General features: G+C 47.8%; 1 protein-coding gene across 1 annotated transcript in view; it reads right to left on the reverse strand.

The window, feature by feature from the left end:
• The window catches only part of LOC115470428 (splicing factor 3B subunit 3), a 210,377-nt gene that overhangs the window by 77,604 nt on the left and 107,954 nt on the right, over positions 1–24,819 (reverse strand). The window contains exon 9 of the mRNA XM_030203606.1: positions 3,559–3,733. Within this exon, the coding sequence (XP_030059466.1) occupies positions 3,559–3,733 (175 nt within the window). The remainder of the gene's footprint in view (positions 1–3,558; positions 3,734–24,819) is intronic.

Genomic DNA, 24,819 nt, shown 5'->3' on the forward strand with positions numbered 1-24,819 from the left:
CCTTTTAGGGATAGTGTATCATGAAAAGGAGCTGTGGTAGAAGATTTAGGTGGAGATTCTAGTCTAGGACCTCGAGCAGCTTGGCCGCGGGCTCCTCCACAATCTACACAGGGAAGGGAATGGCGGCCTCAGACATTACCCACACAAAAGATGAAAAAAACAAACTCTCTGGAGGGAAGAGCCGCTTTTGAGATAAGGCAGTTGAGTCAGATGGAAGACCTAGAGAATCCTCAGCAGAGAAAACTGCATGACCCTCATCTTCATCAAATGAGCCCTCATCGATTGGAGCTAATAACTCAAAGAGCAGCTCAGAACCAAGGCCATCTCGACTTGGAGGTGCGGAGACCTCAAGAAGTCGACTCCCCAGGTGACTCCAGTGAAGTTTCCTCCACCGACGGCAATGGAGAAATCGACCTGGGAGGCTGCCGACACCGGAGGGCTGCCGATACTGGAGGGGAGCTCACCTCAGGCGAAAAGCTAGATGCTGCAGAAGCTTCTGGCACCGATGATACTGACGTCCGGTGCCAGGATACCTCCATAACAGAGGGAGAGTGAAGCTCTCGGCACCGATGGCACCGATGTCCGGTGCTGGGATACCTCCATAACAGAGGGAGCAAAGCTCTCGGCACCGATGGTACCGATGTCCGGTGCTGGGATACTTCCATAACAGAGGGAGCAAAGCTCTCGGCACCGATGGTACCGACGTCCGGTGCTGGGATACTTCCATAACAGAGGGAGCAAAGCTCTCGGCACCGATGGTACCGACGTCCGGTGCCAGGATACCTCCATAACAGAGGGAGCAAAGCTCTCGGCACTGATGGTACCGACGTCCGGTGCCAGGATACCTCCATAACAGAGGGAGTGAAGCTCTCGGCACCGATGGTACCGACGTCCGGTGCCAGGATACCTCCATAACAGAGGGAGCAAAGCTCTCGGCACCGATGGTACCGACTTTCGGTGCCAGAATACCTCCATAACAGAGGGAGCAAAGCTCTCGGCACCGATGGTACCGACGTCCGGTGCCAGGATACTTCCAGAACAGAGGGAGCAAAGCTCTCGGCACCGATGGTACCAACGTCTGGTACAAAGCCTGAGGCAGAACGGCAATACCTCCAAACAGAGGTGGTACCCGACGGTACCAATGCCAGAGGCAGTGCAGAACGATGCTCTGGGCACCGACGCTTCTTGGTGGAGACCCACTCGATGCATCACTGTGTACCCAGCGTGCATTGGTCTCTTGGCGGACGATGGTCGGCCCAAGGTACTGAAGGCACCAGGAGTGCGGATCAGTAGCAGAGATGGCCGGTTGCAGCGGCGCAAGGCCCGCTGGGCATCTTTGATGAGAAAAAGGAGAAAAACTAAACCCGACCGAGCAACCTAAGAACGGTCGCACAAAATAAGAAACCTATAAAAAAACAGTATCCATAAGTTTCGATTCCCATTTCAGGCACAGCCCCTTGTGACTCTGGCAATTACTTAACCCATCCTTGCCCCAGGTACGAAAAGTACCTGTATATGTAAGCCACAACGAGCCTGCCATGAGTGGGAAAGCGCGGGATACAAATGAAAAAATAAAATAAAAAGGTTTAATTAATTATTTTTAAAAGAATACCCAAAAGGGTAAAATAAAGAAGAAGAGATTTAACTCCGAAAACCTGAAGAAACACGAAGCGCTAACGAACTCCGTGTCTCCTCAGACGCGGAAAAAGAAGAACTGAGGGGCATGTCGGTGCGGCGAGCGGGAGGATGTGTGCGTGGTGCGATCGCTCGCGCGATGGAACTCTTTTGAAGAGATTTTGCTTGAAAATCCTCCGGGGCCGACGTGAGGTCACCCACTTGTGAGAATATCAGCTGTTTGTCTTTGGAGAACTGGGTGTCGTCGTCGATAATACACTGAAACCTTCTGCTCAGTGTGCTGCTGCGGCTAGGAAAGTGAATAGAATGTTGGGTATTATTAGGAAAGGTATGGAAGACAGGTGTGAGGATGTTATAATGCCGTTGTATCACTCCATGGTGCGACTGCACCTTGAGTAGTGTGCAATTCTGGTCGCCGCATCTCATGAAAGATATAGTAGAATTGGAAAAGGTGCAGCGAAGGGTGACTAAAATGATAGCGGGGATGGGACGACTTCCCTATGAAGACAGACTAAGGAGGCTAGGGCTTTTCAGCTTGGAGAAGACACGGCTGAGGGGAGACATGATAGAGGTATATAAAATAATCAGTGGAGTGGAATAGGTGGATGTGAAGTGTCTGTTCACGCTTTCCAAAAATACTAGGACTAGGGGGCATGCAATGAAACTAGTGTAGTAAATTTAAAACAAATCGGAGAAAGGTTTCTTCACCCAACGCCTAATTAAACTCTGGAATTCATTGCTGGAGAACGTGAAGGCGGTTAGCTTAGCAGAGTTTAAAAAGAGGTTAGACGGTTTCCTAAAGGACAAGTCCATAAACCACTACTAAATGGACTTGGGAAAAATCCACAATTCCAGGAATAACATGTATAGAATATCTGTACGTTTGGGAAGCTCGCCAGGTGCCCTTGGCCAGGATTGGCCGCTGTCGTGGATAGGATGCTGGGCTCGACGGACCCTTGGTCTTTTCCCAGTGTGGCATTACCTATGTACTTATGCCACAGAACTGGACAGCGCCCGATGATTCAATCTCTTCCTCCATAATATCCATGAGGGTTGCAATATAAATAAGCAACTGTTTTCAACCTTGCTCTGGGGGAATTACCATCTGCATGGCTGTAGAGATCCCTGCTGTCCATGGAGAATGTGAAGTTGTATACCTGTAAGATGTTCTATATGGACAGTAGGATCCTACAGCTGCACATGCCCTCCTCCCACCTAAAGTTGAAACTAGCTAAAAATGGACTGAAGGGAACTGTTAACAGAGGGAGCATGAGAATGCCTATGAATGCTCAGAAAACTTTTCTAGAATTTTCTGAGCTCTGGGAAACTAAACCCAACTAGCTTTGTCCCAATGATGTCCCCACATATGTAGCTGTAGGATCCCACTGTCAATAGAGAACATCCTATTATAGAGGTATTCAACTTTGTTTTCCGTCTCCTGGCAAAAGGTTATAAGCGTTCTACATTCTAATTGATTCTGGTAACTAACCCACTTTCATTTGTGAGTTAGCAGGGGGAGGGGGAGGAGGAGGAGGAAGAGAGTAGTTTGATGCTTTCATTTTTCAGAAATTTAAAAGATGAGTGTGGGATACAGTAGGGAAGGGGGATATGGCTTAAAACTTGAAAGCCATTGGAAAACTTTAACACTGCAAAAAAAACAAACCAAAACAAGAACCACCCCCCCTTCCCCCCCCCCAAAAAAAAACAACCAAACAAATAACCCAAACCAAAACAATAACAAAATCCCACCAAATAAAAAAAAAACCCAAATAGTACTGGCAAAAAAGCTTTTATTGAAAAGTAAGAATTATGCACCCTGAATATAGATAACTATAGGCTAAACAAACAGAAGCCATCTTTACATGAGAACTAAAGGAGGTATTCTGCAGGCCTCATTTGCCCCTGCCAATAAGCCTTCTGTACCTCTGCCATTTGCTGTTTACGTTGCGCTTTGGTGGCCTCGGTGTAGGCATTGTGGTCACTCTCGATGATGATCACATTATTGCTCTCAGGGTGGATGACGAACTTTCTGGGTGTGTACTGCAGAGGAAAGGACACCTGATTGAATACAGCACCCAATTTCTCCAGTGCCAGAATCCTATTTAGGATAAAGAGAGAGGAAGAATGGAACAGCACAGGCATTAAACCTACTGAAAAACATCACCCCACCCCATCCCTCAAAAAGCCTTTCCTTTACTCCTAGAATATAAACAAGATCAATTTCAAAGCTGACAAAAGGACTGACCTTATCAGAGCTAAAGCACAACACTTAAATATAATGCACTGCAGATCATAGCTCTGACTCCTTAGCAGTGCCTAGAAGAGATCAGTAAAGACTGCTGTACTAATCTGCATTCCATTACTGTATCATTGTCACATAAAGTCATCCTAACACAGAGTCAGGATTAACCCTGTGGATTCTCAGAGGATCCTGCCATGCACTTCTGCCCATAGTCCTACACTGGGTTACTTCCCCCCACCAACCAGGTCCCTACTTGCCTCTATATAACTACCCTAGTGGATTCTAGGAGTGTTGAGACTTTGTAAAACCCAAGGTCATAGAGTTCGTAGCAGCTGCATCTATAGACCAGCTTTAAAAAACAAACAAACCAAGAAAAAAACCCACCAACAAAAGAACATTGCCGAAGATTTACTTTAAATATCCAACAGTATGAACACAGGATACTTCTTAAACATGGTTCAGGGTCAGCTGTGCTCTTGAGTGAGGACTGAGATTTCTGGTAAATTCTGAATTATGTCTCACTAGTGCTGGTGCCGAAGAATCAGTGTTAAGCAATGACATAACAGTGGTTTATTGACAAATAACACTGAAAAGTCTTAAAATACTTGCCGAACATTGTGACACGGAAATGGGGACAGAGCCCACGGGGACAGGGGCAAACTTTGTCCCCGTGTCATTCTCTACTTTGAAACCTGTTAATGAACTGGACCGTTATTTATGTTTCAGTGATGCAGACAACTATATTTTGATTATTTGAAAAACAAGCAAACATGCTGGTCACAACTGGCAAAATTTGAATGTGGGATCCTGTACATTCCTGCTACCAGCACATCTTCTGAGAAGACATCTTCTATTGCAGGAAGGAATGGAAGACAGGAGAGCTAGACTGAATCCTGAGATTGTTGATGACTTATTCATCCACTGATTAAAAAATCATAACAGTGCTTTATAGGGCATATTTCTCCCTTGCTAGGGCATACAGAGAGGGTTGCATTTTGTACCCCTGAACATTTTAACAGGGTGGATTAGGATTCCTTGGGGTAGCAGAAGTCAGCTATTGTTAGGGATGGAAGGGTAGAGGGTGGTGGGGGGCTATTATAGTTACTCATTATTGTTTTCTATTTGTAATTTATAAACAACAGCTGCACAGCATATTGCTCCTTTTTATACTTTAATAAAAAGATTTACATATAAAATCATAAATGTTTGAGGCTTCTGCAGAAAAGGACAGAGCCCGCAGGGATGGGGTGGGGACGAGGACAGAACCTGCGGGACGGGGTGGAGATGGAGACTGAACCCACGAGGACGGGGCCAAAACTTTGTCTCCGTGTCATTCTCTAATTGTAATATTACAATTTCCTGGTGGAAGGCAGCACCCCTCCATTTTGAGTCCTGACAAGACACAAAAGAAAGCCTCTCAGCTGCTGGGAACTGCAAAACACTGCAGAGTTTAGGTTGATGGCAACTAAAGAGCTTGCAAGGGGGAGGAAACTCTCATTGAAGAAAGCACAGGCTTAAGAGCAAAACAAGGAATCAACCTTATTTTGCCATAATCACAACTTTCCTGCACTAAATGTACTAAAAAAGCACTTGTGCTTTAGGCAGGAGTGGTGTTCCGCCCCCTGGCTGCAAGCTATGACAATAGTTACAATTTTTAATTGTGATTAATCGCACAATTAATGGTATTTTATTTATTTATTTCCTACTGCAGCTCCTTCTGACTTTGGGCAAGTCACGTAACACTCCATTGCCTCAGTTTTACCTGGCGCTAAACTTGCTCATTTAGATTCTACTTGTCATGCTTCTTTCTTATTTGCCGCTCCCTTTCAATGGCATTGTCTGCCGTTAGATATCATGCAGAACTGCGATTGGCTACTGCTACCCCCCATCCCATTCCAGACATTATGCCTTCTCCCTATTCCCTTCTCTACACTGTCTTTCCCCTCATTATCCACCTTGTCCCTCTGTGTGTGTGACTCAACTGCTTTCCTGTCAAATATGTAAACCACTTTGATTGTAACCACAGAAAGGTACATAAAATTCCATCCCCTATCAGTCCTTTCGGGAAGGAAAATTCCCCTTCTTCCCACCCCTAGATCCAACATATCTCCCTTTCTCAGCCTTCTCCTCTTCCCCCAGGTCCATTCTCTCTCTCTCTCTCCCCTCCAGCCCCATGAACAGCAGCAAGCTCTTCTTGTGGCTTCTGGAGTTCACTGCCTCGGACATAGTTTCCATCGGTAAGCCCCCAGTTCTGCTTGTTGGTCTGCAGCTCACTTCTCCCCCCAACCAGGATTCAGCATCTGCCCCCTTCCCTCAATTCTTCTGCTGGTCCTGGAAGTAGCAGCGTTAAGCACATACTGCCTGTGGCCTACTCAGATGCTTTCCTTCTGGCCCATCCCGCTTCCTCTGACATCACTTCTTCTTAAGAACATAAGAATAGCCATACTGGATCAGAACAATGGCCTACCTAGCCCAGTATCCTGTTTCCAAAAGTAACCAATCCAGGTCACACGTACCTGGTAGAAATCCAATTAGTAGAAACATTCCATGCTGTCAATCCCAGGGCAAGACGTGGCTACCCCATATGTCCATCTCAATAACAGACTATGGACTTTTCCTCCAGGAGCTTGTTCAAACCTTTTTTAAACCCAGATATGCTAACCGCTGTTACCATATCCTCCGGCAGAGAGTTCCAGAGCTTAACTATTCTTTGAGTGAAAAAATATTTCCTCCTGTTTGTTTTAAAAGTATTTCCATATAATTTCACTGAGTGTGCTCTGGTCTTTGCACTTTTTGAAAGCGTGAAAAATCAATTCACTTCTACCCGTTCTACACCACTCAGGGTTTTATAGACCTCAATCACATCTCCCCTCAGCTGTCACTTTTCCAAGCTGAACAGCCCTAACCTTTTTAGCCTCTTCTCATATGGAAGGAGTTCTATCTCCTTTATCATTTTGGTTGCTCTTCTTTGAACCTTTTCTAATTCTGCTGTATCTTTTTTGAGATACAAAGATCAGAACTGAACGCAATTCTCAAGGTGAGGTTACACCATGGAGCGATACAAAGGCATTATAATATTCTTGGTCTTATTTTGCATCCCTTTCCTAATAATTCCTAGTATCCTGTTTGCTTTATTTGGTTGCCGCCGCACACTAAATGGAAGATTTCAGCGTATTGTCTACATTGACACCTAGATCTTTTTCTTGACTGCTGACTCCTAAGGTGGATCTTAGCATCAAGTAATTATGATTCGGATTATTCTTCCCAATGTGCATCACTTTGCATTTATCCACATTAAATTTCATCTGTCATTTGGATGCCCAGTCTTCCAGGTTCCTAAGGTCTTTCTGCAATTTTTCACAATCCTCATGTATTTTGACAACTTTGAATAGCTTTGTATCATCTGCAAATTTAATCACCTCAATAGTCGTTCTGTTTTCCAGACCTTTTTTCCTTCTGCCTGGGTGGGGCAGTAATCTACGTGAGACAAGGGCGGGCCCAGGACGTAAGTAACCTACGTCAGACGAGGGCAGGCCCAGGAGGAACGGAGGGACGTCCGAAGATGCGATGGGACCAGCTGTTCTTCCCCGTGCTGTGCAGTGCCTTCACACAGAGGTGAGAGGCGCTGTGAGGGCCTGGTAAGACGGAGGGGGGCCGGGCATGGGGCGGAGGATAGCGGGAGGCAGAGCTGAGGAGAAAGAGAGGCGGGCCAGGGCTGCCTAAAGTTTTGATTTTTTAATGCAGGAGGGAGCGGAGAGCAGCGGTGACCTCGGTCGGGGGAGGGGGGCAAGGCAGTCCAGAAAGCCCGTTGTTTGGGCCTCGGGGCAGGCTGTTTTGACAGGTTTGGGCTTTTGACAGCCCAGACCTGTCAAACAAGTGCGGGAGGATTGTGCTGAGCGCATGCTCGGCACAATTCTCCCGCACTTCTACATGATAATCAAAGATAATTGCGCTGCTTAGGTTTGCATGCATTATCTTTGATCATCGATGCAGAAAAGCCCTGCGCTGTTCCAGCGCTATTTTTAGAGTGCTGTTCGGAACAGCGCGGGGCTTTGGATCATGAGGGCCTCAGTGGTTAAGATAACCAGGGTTCTTGACAGCAATTGTTATGCATAAAATCCCAGATTTATGCAAAGGTGAAAAAACAGGTGTAAATCAGTTCTCACCCTTTTAAGGCTGTCAAAAGAGTCGCCACAGAGATGCTATGTGGCTTTTTAAGGGCAGGTTTGAAGCATATGCTGTCTAGTGCTACCAATGCAGCTTTTCAAGGCTTCATCATCCAGCTGCTGGACAACAGCATCCTAAATATTGACAGGCTGACTGGTCCCCACACAGATGCATAGAAACAGCAAAGTTTGCTTCATGTACTAGTGACTGGAGCCAAGACCTGTAAATGTGGGGTTTTGTAGCCGTTGTGAGGGATGGGGGATGCAGGGATAGAGGAAGGACACTGTTGAGCATGGGATGGAGGAGACAGAGGATTTCTGCAGAGCAGGTAGATGGGAGAAGAGGATCAAATGGGGCAAGAGGGACAAACTAGGTAGAGGACTAGTGGTGAGAAAACACAGATGCTGGTGAGCAGGAGTTAGATGGGGATAGAAACAGGGGATGCTGCTAAACAGCAGGTGGGGGTGAAGCTATGTGAAAGGGAGGATGTGCTAGAACATAAGAATAGCCATACTGGGTCAGACCAATGGTCTGGCAGAAACCCAGAGACTGCTGTGCCAGACTTGCAGCCAGTAGGAGGTAGGCTCTGGGTAAAGCTATCTGTGGACCTGTAGCTTGCCTGACAAAGGCATTTAAGGTGAGGGTTTTAGAGAACCAAAACTAAGGGAAGAGATCATTAAAATGCTTATCTAGGCTCATCAATTGTTCTAGGACCATAACCTCTCTGCCAGATCTCACCTCTCTTTTCACCAAATGTTTACTATCATTTTGTAAACTTCCTACACAGACTGAAAAAGAAAAGGGCACGTTCCCCTGTAGCGCATCCAGCTGCAAACTATGCCAAAACATTTCACACGACCCCACAGTCATTCACAAGGGAAAAATATTCAACATAAAGGACTATTTTACATGCTCATCTTCCAATGTGGTATATATCATTCAGTGTAAAAAATGTAACGAAGGATGCTATATTGGAGAAACAGGCCAGATGCTTAAGACAAGATTCAACCTGCACTGACATCACATGAAAATAGCCGGTGCCAGTCAAGTCCCCACTCCTGTGGGCCAACACTTTTCAAGACCAGAACACTGCACCAGTGATTTCACAGTAAGAATACTGAAAGGTAATTTTAAAACAATACAGGAACATAAGACCTTTGAAATAAGAATGATTGAATATTTTGACACCCAACAGACTGGAAATATGGATCTGGGTTTTCTAGCCCATTATAAACCATAAAGTTCAATTTCTCTGTTTATTTCTCTATTACCCTCCTCTCACCTACCAACACCCATCCTGTTAGAATATCAATGAAATGCTTTGATGTCCCCATGCTTACCCCCACCCTCCCACTCTGTCAGACTATCAAGGTAATGCTTTGAAGTTTCTCTTATATATACTATCTGCTACCACATTTGCTTATTTCTGATCTGACGAAGAAGGGCAACCTTCGAAAGCTAATCAAGAAATGTATTAAGTTATGTCCAATAAAAAAGGTATCATCTTATTTTCTTTTCCATGTTTTATTTTGTTTGATTTCTATTGATAACCTTTAAGAGTGGACTAACATGGCTACCGCATCTCTCTGCTTTGAATGTGAAATTCCTCAGAGTTTGCCGACAGTTTTTTCCCCAGCAATGTAGAGCTACCTTATTCCAACAATTAAGTCAATTAAGCTCTTTTGAGCAGGGACTGTCTTTCTTCTTCATGTTCAATTGTAAAGTGCTGCGTACGACTGGTAGCGCTATAGAAGTGATTTATAGTAGTAGTAGAAATCATGGTCACCTTCATTTAGAGTTTGCTATGGGATGCTTTGATCCTTGAGGAGGTGAAGTCCACCATTGGGGGAAGTGACAGATGGTATTTTGTGGGATGCCCTGAAGGTAGTGCTGATAGGGATTTTTATTAAAAGGGGGAGGGGCTCAGGAAAAACCAGGAGACGACCAATACTTGTTAGAATTGAGAGCACAATTGGTGAGGATAGAGAGTCAATATAAGGGATAACCAATCCCAGGATGACTTTAGGAGTTGAGAAGGGTCCAATGTGATCTCCAATGAATGTAAATTCATGAAGTAACATAGAGGCATATTTTCAAAGCACTTAGCCTTCCAAAGTTCCATAGAAACCTATGGAACTTAGGAAGGCTAAGGGCTTTGAAAATATGCCTCATAGTAACATAGTAGATGACGGCAGAGAAAGACCTGCACGGTCCATCCAGTCTGCCCAACAAGATATACCTTACCTTGATTTGTATCTGCCATTTTCAGGACTCAGACCGTAGAAGTCTTCCCAGCACTAGCCCCGCCTCCCAACCGCCACCCAATCTTGGCTAAGTTTCCGAGGATCCCTTCCTTCCGAACAGGATTCCTTTATGTTTATCCCACACATTTTTGAATTCCATTACCGTTTTCATCTCCACCACCTCCCGAAGGAGGGCATTCCAAGCATCCACCACTCTCTCCGTGAAAAAATACTTCCTGATATTTTTCTTGAGGCTGCCCCCCTTCAATCTCATTTCATGTCCTCTAGTTCTACCGCCTTCCCATCTATGGAAAAGGTTCGTTTGCGGACTAATACCTTTCAAATATTTGAACGTCTGTATCATATCACCCCTGTTTCTCCTTTCCTCCACGGTATACATGTTCATGTCAGCAAGCCTCTCCTCATATGTCTTGTAATGCAAATCCCATACCATTCTCATAGCTTTTCTTTGCACTGCTTCAATTCTTTTTACATCCTTAGCAAGATACGGCCTCCAAAACTGAACACAATACTCCAGGTGGGGCCTCACCAACGACTTATACAGGGGCATCAACACCTCCTTTCTTCTGCTGGTCACACCTCTCTCTATATACCCTAGCAACCTTCTAACTACGGCCACCGCCTTGTCACACTGTTTCTTCGCCTTCAGATAGCGAATGATACATACCTGTAGCAGGTGTTCTCCGAGGACAGCAGGCTGATTGTTCTCACGACTGGGTTGACGTCCACAGCAGCCCCCACCAACCGGAACAAAAACTTTGCAGGCGGTCCCGCACGCAGGGCACGCCCACCGCGCATACGCGGCCGTCTTCCCGCCCGTTCCCGCTCAGTTGAATGACAAGCAAATTAATGAGTAAAACGCAACTCCAAAGGGGAGAAGGGAGGGTAGGTGAGAACAATCAGCCTGCTGTCCTCAGAGAACACCTGCTACAGGTATGTATCATTCGCTTTCTCCGAGGACAAGCAGGCTGCTTGTTCTCACGATTGGGGTATCCCTAGCTCTCAGGCTCACTCAAAACAAGAACCCAGGTCAATTGAACCTCGCAACGGCGAGGGTATAACAGAAATTGACCTACGAAGAACAACTAACTGAGAGTGCAGCCTGACCAGAATAAATTCGGGTCCTGGAGGGTGGAGTTGGATTTAAACCCCAAACAGATTCTGCAGCACCGACTGCCCGAACCGACTGTCGCATCGGGTATCCTGCTGCAGGCAGTAATGAGATGTCAATGTGTGGACAGATGACCACGTCGCAGCTTTGCAAATCTCTTCAATAGTGGCTGACTTCAAGTGGGCCACCGACGCTGCCATGGCTCTGACACTATGAGCTGTGACATGACCCTCAAGAGTCAGCCCAGCCTGGGCGTAAGTGAAGGAAATGCAATCTGCTAGCCAATTGGAGATGGTGCATTTCCCGACAGCGACCCCCTTCCTATTGGGGTCGAAGCAAATAAACAATTGGGCGGACTGTCTGTGGGGCTGTGTCCGCTCCAGATAGAAGGCCAAAGCTTGCTTGCAGTCCAATGTGTGCAACTGACGTTCAAGCAGGGCGGGTATGCAGTCTGGGAAAGAATGTTGGCAAGACAATTGACTGGTTAAGATGGAACTCCGACACCACCTTTGGCAGAAACTTGGGGTGAGTGCGGAGTACTACCCTATTATGATGAAATTTTGTATAAGGAGCATGAGCTACCAGGGCTTGAAGCTCACTGACTCTACGAGCTGAAGTAACTGCCACCAAGAAAATGACCTTCCAGGTCAAGTACTTCAGATGGCAGGAATTCAGTGGCTCAAAAGGAGGTTTCATCAGCTGGGTGAGGACTACGTTGAGATCCCATGACACTGCAGGAGGCTTGACAGGGGCCCTTGACAAGAGCAAGCCTCTCATAAATCGGACGACTAAAGGCTCTCCAGAGATGGCTTTACCCTCTACACGACGATGGTAAGCACTAATCGCACTAAGGTGATTCCTTACTGAGTTGGTCTTGAGGCCAGACTCTGATAAGTGCAGAAGGTATTCAAGCAGGTTCTGTGTAGGACAAGAACGAGGTTCTAGGGCCTTGCTCTCACACCAAACGACAAACCTCCTCCACTTGAAAAAGTAACTCTTTTTAGTGGAATCCTTCCTAGAGGCAAGCAAGACGCGGGAGACACCCTCCGACAGACCCAACGAAGCAAAGTCTACGCCCTCAACATCCAGGCTGTGAGAGCCAGAGACTGAAGGTTGGGGTGCAGAAGCGCTCCGTCGTCTTGCGAAATGAAAGTCGGAAAACACTCCAATCTCCACGGTTCTTCGGAGGACAACTCCAGAAGTAGAGGGAACCAGATCTGACGGGGCCAAAAGGGCGCAATCAGAATCATGGTGCTGTGGTCTTGCTTGAGCTTCAGTAAGGTCTTCCCCACCAAAGGTATGGGAGGATAAGCATACAGGAGACCGGTCCTCCAATGGAGGAGAAAGGCATCTGACGCTAGTCTGCCGTGTGCCTGTAGTCTGGAACAGAACAGAGGCAGCTTGTGGTTGGTCTGAGAGGTGAAAAGGTCCACTGAGGGAGTGCCCCACTCTCGGAAGATCTTGCGTACCACTCTAGAATGGAGCGACCACTCGTGCGGTTGCATGACTCTGCTCAGTCTGTCGGCCAGACTGTTGTTTACACCTGCCAGGTATGTGGCTTGAAGAAGCATGCCGAACTGGCAGGCCCAACGCCACACCCCGGCGGCTTCCTGACACAGGGGGCAAGATCCGGTGCCCCCCTGCTTGTTGATGTAATACATTGCAACCTGATTGTCTGTCCGAATTTGGATAATTTGACAGGACAGCCAATCTCTGAAGGCCTTCAGTGCGTTCCAGACCGCTCGGAGCTCCAGGAGGTTGATCTGAAGATCCTGTTCCTGGAGAGACCACAGTCCCTGGGTGTGAAGCCCATCGACATGAGCTCCCCACCCCAGGCGAGATGCATCCGTCGTCAGCACTTTCGTGGGCTGCGGAATTTGGAATGGACGTCCCAGGGTCAAATTGGTCCGAATGGTCCACCAGTGCAGTGAATTGCGGCAACTGATGGAGAGGCGGATGACATCTTCTAGATTCCCGGTGGCTTGACACCACTGGGAAGCTAGGGTCCATTGAGCAGGTCTCATGTGAAGGCGAGCCATGGGAGTCACATGAACTGTGGAGGCCATGTGACCCAGGAGTCTCAACATGTGCCGAGCCGTGACCTGCTGAAGATGCTCTGGTCTGGGAAGCAAGGGACAGAAGGTTCTGCGCCCTTGCTTCGGGAAGAAAGGCCTGAGCCGTCTGAGAATTCAGCAGCGCTCTTATGAATTCCAGAGACTGGACCGGCTGGAGATGGGACTTCGGGTAATTTAGCACAAACCCCAGCAGCTCCAGAAGGTGGATAGTGCACTGCATGGACCGAAGGGCTCCTGCCTCTGAGGTGTTCTTGACCAGCCAATCGTCGAAATACGGGAACACGTGCACTCCCAGCTTGCGCAAGTACGCCGCCACCACCACGAGGCACTTTGTGAACACTCGTGGCGCAGAGGCGAGCCCAAAGGGCAGCACACAGTACTGAAAGTGCCGTGTTCCCAAACGGAATCTGAGATACTGTCTGTGAGCTGGCAGTATCGGGATGTGAGTGTATGCGTCCTTTAAATCCAGGGAACATAGCCAATTGTCTTTCTGAATCATTGGTAGAAGGGTGCCCAAGGAAAGCATCCTGAACTTCTCTTTGACCAGGTATTTGTTCAGGCCTCTCAGGTCTAGGATGGGGCACATCCCCCCTGTTTTCTTTTCCACAAGGAAGTACCTGGAATAGAATCCCTGCCCTTCCTGCCCGGGTGGCATGGGCTCGACCGCATTGGTGCTGAGAAGGGCGGAGAGTTCCTCTGCAAGTACCTGCTTGTGATGGGAGCTGAAGGATTGGGCTCCCAGAGGACAATTTGGTGGAGTGGGGGCCAAATTCAGGGCATATCCGCACCGCACTATTTGGAGAACCCACTGGTCGGAGGTTATTAGAGGCCACCTTTGGTGAAAAACTTTCAACCTCCCCCCGACTGGCAGATCGTCCGGTACGGACACTTTGATGGTGGCTATATGTTCCCATGGATCCAGTCAAAAACCCGTCCCCGGTTTTTGCTGTGGAGGCGCAGGGGGCTGCTTAGGCGCACGCTGTTGACGGGAACGAGCGCGCTGGGACTGTCCCTGATGAGGCCTTCGGGCCGGCTGGGTGTACCTACGCTTGTTGTAGGCGTAGGGCGCAGCCTGCCGGGCCCGGGAAAAACGTCCACCTGCAGAGGTGGATGCTGAAGGCGCCCGGTGGGAGAGCTTGTCAAGGGCGGTTTCCCGCTGATGTAGTTGGTCCACCAACTGCTCGACCTTCTCGCCGAAAATATTATCCCCCCGGCAAGGGACATCAGCCAGCCGCTGCTGGGTGCGGTTGTCCAGGTCAGAGGCACGCAGCCATGAGAGTCTGCGCATCACTATACCTTGAGCCGCAGCTCGAGATGCCACATCACAGGTGTCAAATACCCCTGGACAGGAACTTTCTGCACGCCTTCAGCTGCCTGACTACCTCCTGAAAAGGCCTGGACTGCTCCGGGGGGAGCTTGTCGACCAGGTCCGCCAGTTGCTTCACATTATTCCGCATGTTTATGCTCGTGTAGAGCTGGTAGGATTGGATGCGGGTCACGAGCATTGAAGGTTGGTAGGCCTTCCTCCCAAACGAGTCCAGAGTGCGAGACTCCCGCCCCGGGGGCACCGAAGCGGTATCCCTCGAACTCCGTGCCCTCTTGAGAGCAGAGTCCACGACCGCCGAGTCATGAGGCAATTGGGGCCGCATTAACTCTGGGTCTGAGTGGATCCTGTATTGGGACTCCGCTTTCTTGGGGATGGTGGGGTTAAAGGTCTCAACCAGTTCCGAAGCAGTGTCTCTTTGAGGACATTGTGCAACGGTACCGTGGAGGACTCTCTAGGTGGTGATGGATAGTTGAGGACCTCGAGCATCTCGGCCCTCGGCTCATCCACAGAGACCACGGGAAAGGGAATGCAGAGAGACATATCCCTGACAAAGGAGGCAAAGGAGAGGCTCTCAGGTGGCGAGAGCTTCCTCTCCGGTGAAGGAGTGGGGTCGGAGGGGAGGCCCACAGACTCCTCTGAGGAGAAATATCTGGGGTCCTCCTCCTCCCCCCACGAGGCCTCTTCCTCGGTGTCGGACATGAGCTCCTGTAGCTCAGACCGCAACCGGGCCCGGCTCGACTTCGAGGCACCGAGTCCTCGGTGGCGTCGTCGAGCGGTGGACTCCCGCGCCGGCAGGGATGAAGCTCCCTCCATCGACGTCGACGGGGACTCCACCTGCATGGCGGTCGAGACCGGCACCGCAAGCGGCGTCGGCGTCAAAGGCCTTGGCACCGGGCTAGAGCACGCCGGCGCCTCCATCAACGGCGCCGGGGGCGCAAGCTCCCCTGGCGCCGGCACAGTCTGGCGCATCAGCCCTTCCATGATCCCCGGAAGGATGGCTCGGAGGCACTCGTCAAGGCCCGCTGTCGGGAAAGGCGAGGGGGCTAGTGGAGGTGCCGGTGCCAGAATCTGCTCGGGTCCAGGAGACGGCACCGAAGTGCCCGTGCCCTGACGTAGCGATACCTCTACCACCGAGGGGGAACGCTCCTCCCGGCGCTGCCGCTTCCTCGGTGTCGAGTCATCTCTGGAGCCGGAGCTGGTAGCCACATGCGCCGTGGGTGACCGATGACGGTGCTTTTTAGCTTTCTTCCGGTGCCCGTCATCGGCGCTCAGCGGTACCGAAGAGGAGGAGGTAGATCCCCCTCGGCCTCGAGGGATCGGGTCCGACAGGGTTCGGTCCCGATGGCCCTGGGTAGAGGGAGTGACCGGGGCCGATTGCCCGCGCGGCCACTCCCCCCTGCCATCTCCGGAAGACCGGCGGGCCAACGGAACCTGTGCTCCTGGGGTCGGTGCCGATTTCGTGGACATCGGTACCGAAGATCCGCCCGTCGACACCGATGCTGTCAAAGTCGATGTCGAGGGGCCGGCGCAAGTTCCAAAAAGACGGTCCCGCAGAACTTGCCTCGCCACCTGTGTCCGTTTCCGTAAACCGAGACACAAGGTGCACGTCTTGGTATCGTGCTCCGGCCCGAGGCACTGGAGGCACCAAGCGTGAGTGTCGGTCTGCGAGATATGCCGGCCGCACCAACCACACTTCTTAAATCCACTCGGGAACTTTGAGGACATCGATGGAAAAATCGCGTCGGCGAAGTCAAAGTAGTCGATGGTGGCGGTAAGAAGCACACCCGAAAAGAAATCGACCGCGCGGCCACAAGGCCGCAACGAGGTGCCCCCCGCTAAACATACGAGGAGTAAAACAAAGTTTTTTCTTTTTTTTTTTTTTAAAGAAAAAACAGAATAAAAGAAAAACAAACAAAGAAGAAGAAAAACTCGCGTCTAAGGCGCGATCCGGTTTCCGGGGCTGACAGAGAGAGAGACGAACATGGCTCTCTCCAGCTCGGAAAAGAAAAGACTGAGCGGGAACGGCCGCGCATGCGCGGTGGGCGTGCCCTGCATGTGGGACCGCCCGCGAAGTTTTTGTTCCGGTTGGTGGGGGCTGCTGTGGACGTCAACCCAGTCGTGAGAACAAGCAGCCTGCTTGTCCTCGGAGAACCTCAGATACTATCACCCCAAGATCCCTCTCCCTGTCCGTACATATCAGACTCTCACTGCCTAACACATACATCTCTCATGGATTTCTACTCCCTAAGTGCATCACTTTGCATTTCTTCGCATTGAATTTTAGACCATTCTTCTAGCTTCCGCAGATCCTTTTTCATGTTTTCCACTCCCTCCCTGGTGTCCACTGTTCAAATCTTAGTATCATCCGCAAATAAGCAAACTTTACCTTCTAACCTTTTGGCAATGCCACTCACATATATATTGAACAGAATCGGCCCCAGCACCGATCCCTGAGGCCCTCCAATACTCACCTTTCCCTCATCCGAGCGAATTCAATTAACCACCACCCTCTGGCGTCTGTCCGTCAACCAGTTCCTAATCTAGTTCACCACGTGAGATCCTATCTTCAGCCTGTCGAGTTTATTCAAGAGCCTCCTGTGGGGAACCGTGTCAAAAGCTTTGCTGAAATCTAAGTAGATTACGTCTATAGCACGTCCATGATTCAATTCTCCGGTCACCCAGTCAAAGAATTCAATGATTCGTTTGGCACGATTTCCCTTTAGTAAAACCATTTTGTCTCTGATCTTGCAACTTATTGGCTTCCAGGAAATTCACTTGAGGCAGCAATATCTCCAGCTTGGGAACCGCTCAGGGAAGATGTTAGTTCAGTACTTGCAGGATCAGCAGCTGGCCCATACTATTAAAAAAAAAATAAAGGGGGGAGGGGGCTAGAATGCTTTACATAGGTAAGCGTGTCTATCAGCAGGTGTATAGCAAAGAGGGAAAGGTTAATGCAAGGAACATGATAGTTATTTAGCAGATATTTTGTTTCCACAGATACCAGCAGAATTAAGGATTAAACTAGATGCTCCTATTTTGCTTTCAGATATAGAATGGGCTATTAAACAGTTGAAAAGTGGGAAAACAGGGCTAGATGGTTTACTGGAAAGTTCTACAAAATATTTGTGGGGGAATTGGGTTGTTTACTGGTGGAGAATAGTTTGGAGGGGAAAGGGAGGAGGGGATTTCAGTTCTTTTAATGCCAGGAAAGGATCCCGCAAATTGTGCGTCATTTAGACCTATCTTATTGTTGAATATAGATATAAAACTCAAAGCAAAAATTTTGAATAAGCGATTGGAGGGAGTTCTCCCTGACCTATCTGCCTCAGAGGCAGATATCAGATGTACTTTGAACTTTATTTGGAGGTCCCAGTGGACTCAGAATAAAGTGGGTTTTTTTTTTTGGCCACAGACACTGAAAAAGTGTTTAATGGTGGTGGTGTGTGTGTGTGTGTTTGGGGGGGGGGGGGGGGGGGGGCTGGGTCTTTTTGGGAGCTGTGCTACAGAAAGTGGGCTTGCAGAAGAATTTTTGTATATCGGTGTTGAATGTCCCAGAGCATGAGTGCAAGTGAATGGATGTCATTCCAAACCTTTTGTCACAGAGCTTTGTACCCTGCCAGGGGTGCCTCCTCTCTCCTATTCTATTTGCCCTTTTGATAGAGCCTCTGGCACAGCAATCCATGATAACAGGGAGTTAAGGGCTGGGGTTCAGGAAACCATTAGTACTCTTTGCTGCTGATATATTCTTCTTTATATCAAGGACCAGAGACTTACTTTACCATTTACAATAAAAGAACTATAGTTATATGGAGGAGTGGCAGGAGCAAACAGAAATTGTGGGCATTACTACTCTCCTGGTTGAGGAGGAAGCGGTGTCCTCAGCATTCCCCTTTAAGTGGGCTAAAGAGCAATTTTGGTATTTGGGAGTGCAGATAACTATGATACTTTCCCTCTTATACAATAGGAATTATAACACTATTACACAGCAGTAGGGGCTTATATCAGTGATACAGATTAAAGTTTTGCCCCCGGCTCCTTTTTCTATTTCAGACTTTACCTACATTAGTCCCAGGAAAGGTACTTGTAGGCATGGGCGTAGTTTGACTGTTTCATTTGGGGGGGGGGGGGGGGGGCAAAGGATGGGGCGGAGCATATTCATTTGTGTGTGTATATGTATATGTATATATATATATATATATATACACACAAATGAATATGCTAATATGGAGGAAGGAAGGAAGGAAGGGAAAAAGAGCTGGATTTTTGGGGGGAATAACCATAATGAATATGTATGAGATATCAAGCCAGCTCTTTCTCCCTTCCTTCCTCCTTACCCAGCACTCCCTCTTCCTCTCCAGTAGTATTTCCCCACCCCCTTTCCCATACAATGCCAGTGTTGACCTTAGAAATGCATAGGCTCTATATGTAGATCCTTCAAGAGGTAGTGTGTCATGATTTAGGCTCTACACCCTTTCTGATGTTTTGGTGCCACCTCAGTAAGGCCAACACACAATCTCTCCACTGCAAAACGCTATACACAAACTTGTGCAAAAACACACTCATAACCTTACTAAACCATAACAGCACTAATTCCAAGGACAGGACGAACTACAACCTTATGCGTGAAAAGGCAGAACTGTAATTACACCAGGCTCTAAAACACCAATATACTACCTCGTGGAAAAAAAAGCAAAACAAAAAGGGCTGCAAATACTACACACTAGCAGAATACTGCACCTTGATCACACATGAAAAACACATGACACAACAGACATGACACAAGGAACTAGAAATCAAAAATATGAAGGCAAAATACTGAACTGGAAAGTTAACTCAAGAAGTCAGACTCAACACGCAGCAATACCAGAAAAATTGAAACTTACATGCAAAATATCACAGATGCACATTTCAACAAGCTGACATATTCTAATTAATAAATTCTGAATAAAATACTTTTTTCTACCTTTGCTGTCTGATCATTTAGTTTTTCTATTCGCTTTGGTCCCAGTGTCTTCTGTTTTATGCAGTGTCTTCTTTCCATTCAATATTTTTTCTCTCACCATGTCCACCATCCTCCTGTGTCCTTATGCATCCTGTCTCCCATCTGTAGCCCTGTCCCTATCTTTCCTCGAGTTTCAGTATCTGCCCTCAACGTGTTCCAAACCAGCCCTTAAACTCAGCAGTTTCCCCTCCATCCATATCTAGCATTTCTCCTCACTCCCCTCCATCCACGTGCACTTCCTGTCTTCCCTCCCCTCCATCCATGTGCATCTCCTTCCTGACTTCTCTCCTCTCCATCCATCCAGCAACTCTCCATTCTCCACTGCCCTCTCCTCCATCCACCCATATCCAGCAAATGTCCTCTGTCCCCTGCCCCCTCCATTCATCCTTCCATGTTCAGCAATTCTCCTCTCTCCCCTGCCTCCCCTCTATCCATCCATATCCAGCAAATTATCTCTCCCCCCTTTCCCCTCCATCCATCCATGTCCAGCAATTCTCCTCCTTCCCCTGCCCTCCGCTCCATGTCCAGCGATTTCTATTCTCTCCCCTGCCCTCCTCTCCATCCATCCATCCATGTACAGCAACTCTCCATTCTCCCCTGCCTTCTCCTCCATCCATCTCCAGCAAATTTCCTCTCTCCCATCCCCTCCATCAATCCCTGTTGTCCAGCAGTTCTCCTCTCTCCCCTGCCCATCCTGTTCTTTCCATCCCCTTCCCCATTCTATCCAGCGTCTCCCCCCCCCTTTCTCCCCCTTCGCTGCATCTCCCATCTCTCTTTCTCTCTCCTACTGGCAGCCTGGAGGAACCGTGAACTTACATGCTCTTCCCTTTCCTTATCTACCTCTCGTTCTCTCGCTCGCTCACTCCCTCCCTGGCAAAGCATAATACAAACGTGCACGGGGCCGTACTCCTGCTGGGCGCACCGCTGCCAGCTTCCCTCCTCTGTCTTCCCTCCCCCCTCCATCCATGTACAGCATTTTTCCTCTCTCCATCCCCTCCAATGTTCATCTCACTTCCTCTCTCTTCCCTCCTCTCCATCCATGTCCAGCATTTCAACTCTCTCCCCTCCCACGATCCTTGTGCATCTCCTTCCTGTCTTCCCTCTCCTCCATTCAAGTGCAGCATTTTTCCTCTCTCCCTTCCCCTCCATCCATGTGAATCTCCTTCCTCTGTCTTTCTTTCCCTCCAACATTTCTCCTGCCCTCCCCTCCATCCATCCATCCATGTCCAGCAACTCCCCTCTCTCCCCTGCCCTCCCATCCATATCCAGGGTAAACCTACAAAACAGATGAAGATGTGATTCCATGTGCCCCAATGAGAGTTTAATTCTACTTCCATTTAATTTTAATATATTCCATCGTCTTTATAAACACTAGGCTTCCCAAGGCAGATTACAACCAGACAGATAAGATGAACCCATCAGGGAACAGAATATTCTCACTGAAATCTGGCCATCTGAATTGTATAGAATAACAGTGAAGAAAAATGAGCACAAACTACAGAATTTATAATTGCTGTTTCTACTAGCTACAATAATTTTTGAAGTTGTTTTAGTGATATTCAATTATTTATTTTCTCCTCCACCTTGTAAGGCACTGCCTACTCAACAAAAACAGTGTTAGACTTGTTAAAGATGGACCAACAATAAAGAACGACAACGTGGATGCAGCAGCTCACAGGTTTGCTTGCTGTGTTTTGAGTAAACGGCGACGGCTGTGCGGGGGAGTGGAAACAGAGATTTACCAAATGGCTTCCTTCCTTACAGTGGACTAGATAGGCTGGCTCACTTCCACTCCACTCTCTAGTATCAAAGTTGCAGCAGCGAACTGGCGGGCGGCGGTAGTAAAAGCAGCAAACAGGCAGGCTCGACTCCGTCCTTCGCTTCCCTGCCCTCTCAGCGTCCCGCCCGCCCGGACATCAGAGGAAGGTGGGACGCAGAGAGGGCAGGGAAACGAAGGACAGAGTCGAGCCTGCCTGCTTGCTGCTTTTACTACCGCCGCCCGCCAGTACCGGCACAAAAAAAGCACTGGGTAAGACTAAGTCATTTTTTTTGGGGGGGGGGGGGGGGGGGGCAATGCCCCCCTCGCCCCCCCCCCCCAAACTACGCCCATGCTTGTAGGCCTGCAACAAGCTATCATGTGCATCATGCAGTGAGAGAAGTGATCTCACTTAGGTAAAGAAATCATGAGGAAAAAAACAGACCCAGGGGGAGGAACAGTGCCCAATCTTATATGGTATTATTGGGTGGCCCAATTAAAACAGATATTGGAGTGGGAAGTAGAGAATCACAGAACAGCTATTGAACTTGAACAGAATGAGACTTTCCAAATTTGGCGCTCTGGCATCTTCTATGGGGGTCTGACACAAGATTTAAGAGCACAAATGCCATTGTGAACCCCTTTATTAATCATTTATTAGCTTCAGATCCAGAAGGGTGCCCAGTAGATAGAACATTTTTACGCTTTTCCACACTTACTGTCAATTCCGTCACACAGGAGATCCGAAGATTTTCCAGTAAGTTCTGCTACCTGGACACCTGCCCTAACTATCTACTTAAAAGTGCTCCTACTTGCTTCATTGCTGATCTAACACAGCACCTGAACTTTATGCTAGGAAACGGATTCTTCCTTGGGAATATACTACTCACCACAGTCCCAAAAGATGCCAAAAAAGATAGTGCCGATTTAACTAACTATCGCCCCATTGCTTCAATACCATTATTTGGAGAGCATGGTGAACAAACAGCTGAGTATCTGGACGGGTTCTCAATATTCCATGAATCGCAATCTGGTTTTCGTGCCCTTCACAGCACAGAAACAGTGCTTGTTACGCTTCTAACAAGCTTCAAGCATGACATAGCAATAGGGAGAAGCATTCTATTACTGCAATTTGACTTATCAAGTGCTTTTGACATGGAAGACCATGCCAACCTGCTGAGACTTCTCGATTACTTTGGTGTCGGTGGGAATGTCTTAGCCTGACTAACCAGCTTCTTAACCACCAACACCTACCAGGTGAAGTCTGGCTCACAGTTATCCTCTCCGTGGCACCAGATTTGTGGAGTACCCCAAGGCTCGCCGCTCTCTCCTCTTTTCAATATAATGCCGATTCCCCTGGCTGCAGCCCTTTCAAAACTTGGCCTCCACCCATTTATCTATGCAGACGATGTCACCATTTACGTCCCATTTCGTACGAGCTTCGCAGAGATTGCTGATGACATCAGCCTTGGAATAAATACCATGCTTGCGTGGGCCAATGCCTTCAAGTTAAAACTTAACACCAAAAAAACCCATTGCCTCATTCTTGCCTCTCCCTTTAATAAGTACAGGCTCACCACCTTACCCGTGCCAGGCTTTACTTTGCCCATCTCTGAAAGCCTTCGTATACTAGGTGTTATAGTAGATCGGAACTTAACGCTGCTGGATCATACCATCTCAACCACCAAGAAAGCATTCTCCTCTCTCTGGAAGCTAAAGCGAGTGAAACCATATTTCCCAAGGGGAGTTTTTTTGCAATCTAGTCAGACTGGATTACTGCAATGGCATCTACGCAGGGTGCACTGGCGTACTCTTAAAGAAGCTACAAACCGTCCAAAACACAGCAGCACGACTCATCTATGGAGTGTCAAAGTTCACCAGTTCCAGTCCACTTCGTGACAAATTACATTGGCTTCCTGTACAAGAGCGTATAACTTTTAAAATCTGTGCCCTAGTCCACAAGATTCTCTATGGAGCAGCCCCTGCGTATATGGACACCCTTGTCCACTTACCACCAAGAAACTCACTCAGAACTGCCCGTTCTTACTTAACCCTCCATTACCCTGCATGTTCTAGGCTGAAGTATAAAACCACGTATGCTTCCACCTTAGCCTACGTCGGTACTCACTTGTGGAATGCCCTACCAAAATCAGTGAAAACGGTCCAGGATCATCTGACTTTTAGGAAGTCACTTAAGATCTGCTTATTTGAGCAAGCGTACCCCAAAGATCCTGTCCAGCCTCACTAACCTCAGGACACTGCCATTATGGACTGACGCTGCTATTATGGACTGACCCATTTCTTTATCCTTACCTCTCTGCCCTGCTTACCCCTTTCCATTTATTGTACCCTGTCTATTTGTTATTCAAATGTTGTAAGCCACATTGAGCTTGCCAGAGGTGGGAAATTGTGGGATATAAGCACTGTAAAATAAATAAATAAATAAAATTTGGAAAGTTACATAGGGAAAATTTGCTGGGCCTCGGGTTTCTTCTTTAGTCCCCATTAGGTATGAGCCTACCTTTGAGCCAGGCAAGAAAAGGGGGTGTTTGTACGATGGGAAGGAAAGGGTACAGTTTGGGTCCAACAATTCTTGGATGATTTGATTTCTTGGGAAGATCTGAGGAATATAGCTTGCCTTTGGGGAATGATTCTCCTGTTTTGCAAATTTAGCATTACAATCTCAGGGGTGGGTGATCGAACATATAGAGGAGGATGAGAGTTTAGACAGTTTATGGTTGGTGAAACATGCTATTTCTATTTTGTATCAATTTTTAAGGAGCAAGGAACTTCAAAAGTATCATATGTAGATGTGGGAGAGGGACAACAGGAAGAATTGAGTGTGCATGGAAAGTGGTAACAGATGAAGTTTGTAAGGCTTTCATTTGTGTTATCTAAGAGATTATACCCCTGTGAAACTGCATAAAATGTTTCCAACTACACCAGAGCTATGCTGAAGGTAAGGAGAACGTAAAACCTCTCTGTATATTTGAGTAGCTTGAAAAATTCACAATTTTGGATTGATATTTTGAAAAGTTTGGATATGTGACTGGGCAAATCACTTAACCCTCCATTGCTCCAGATACAAAAACTTGGATTGTAAGCCCAATACGAATAGAGAAAAGTACCTGCATATAATAAATGAAAACCACTTTGATTGTATCATAGAAAGGCGGCATATGAAATCCCATTACCCTTTACTCTTTGGAGACTTGTTAGGGGATAGTGATAGAAAGTGTA

Source organism: Microcaecilia unicolor, chromosome 5 (assembly GCF_901765095.1).
Source record: "Microcaecilia unicolor chromosome 5, aMicUni1.1, whole genome shotgun sequence".
In the NCBI taxonomy this organism is placed as follows: Eukaryota; Metazoa; Chordata; class Amphibia; order Gymnophiona; family Siphonopidae; genus Microcaecilia; species Microcaecilia unicolor.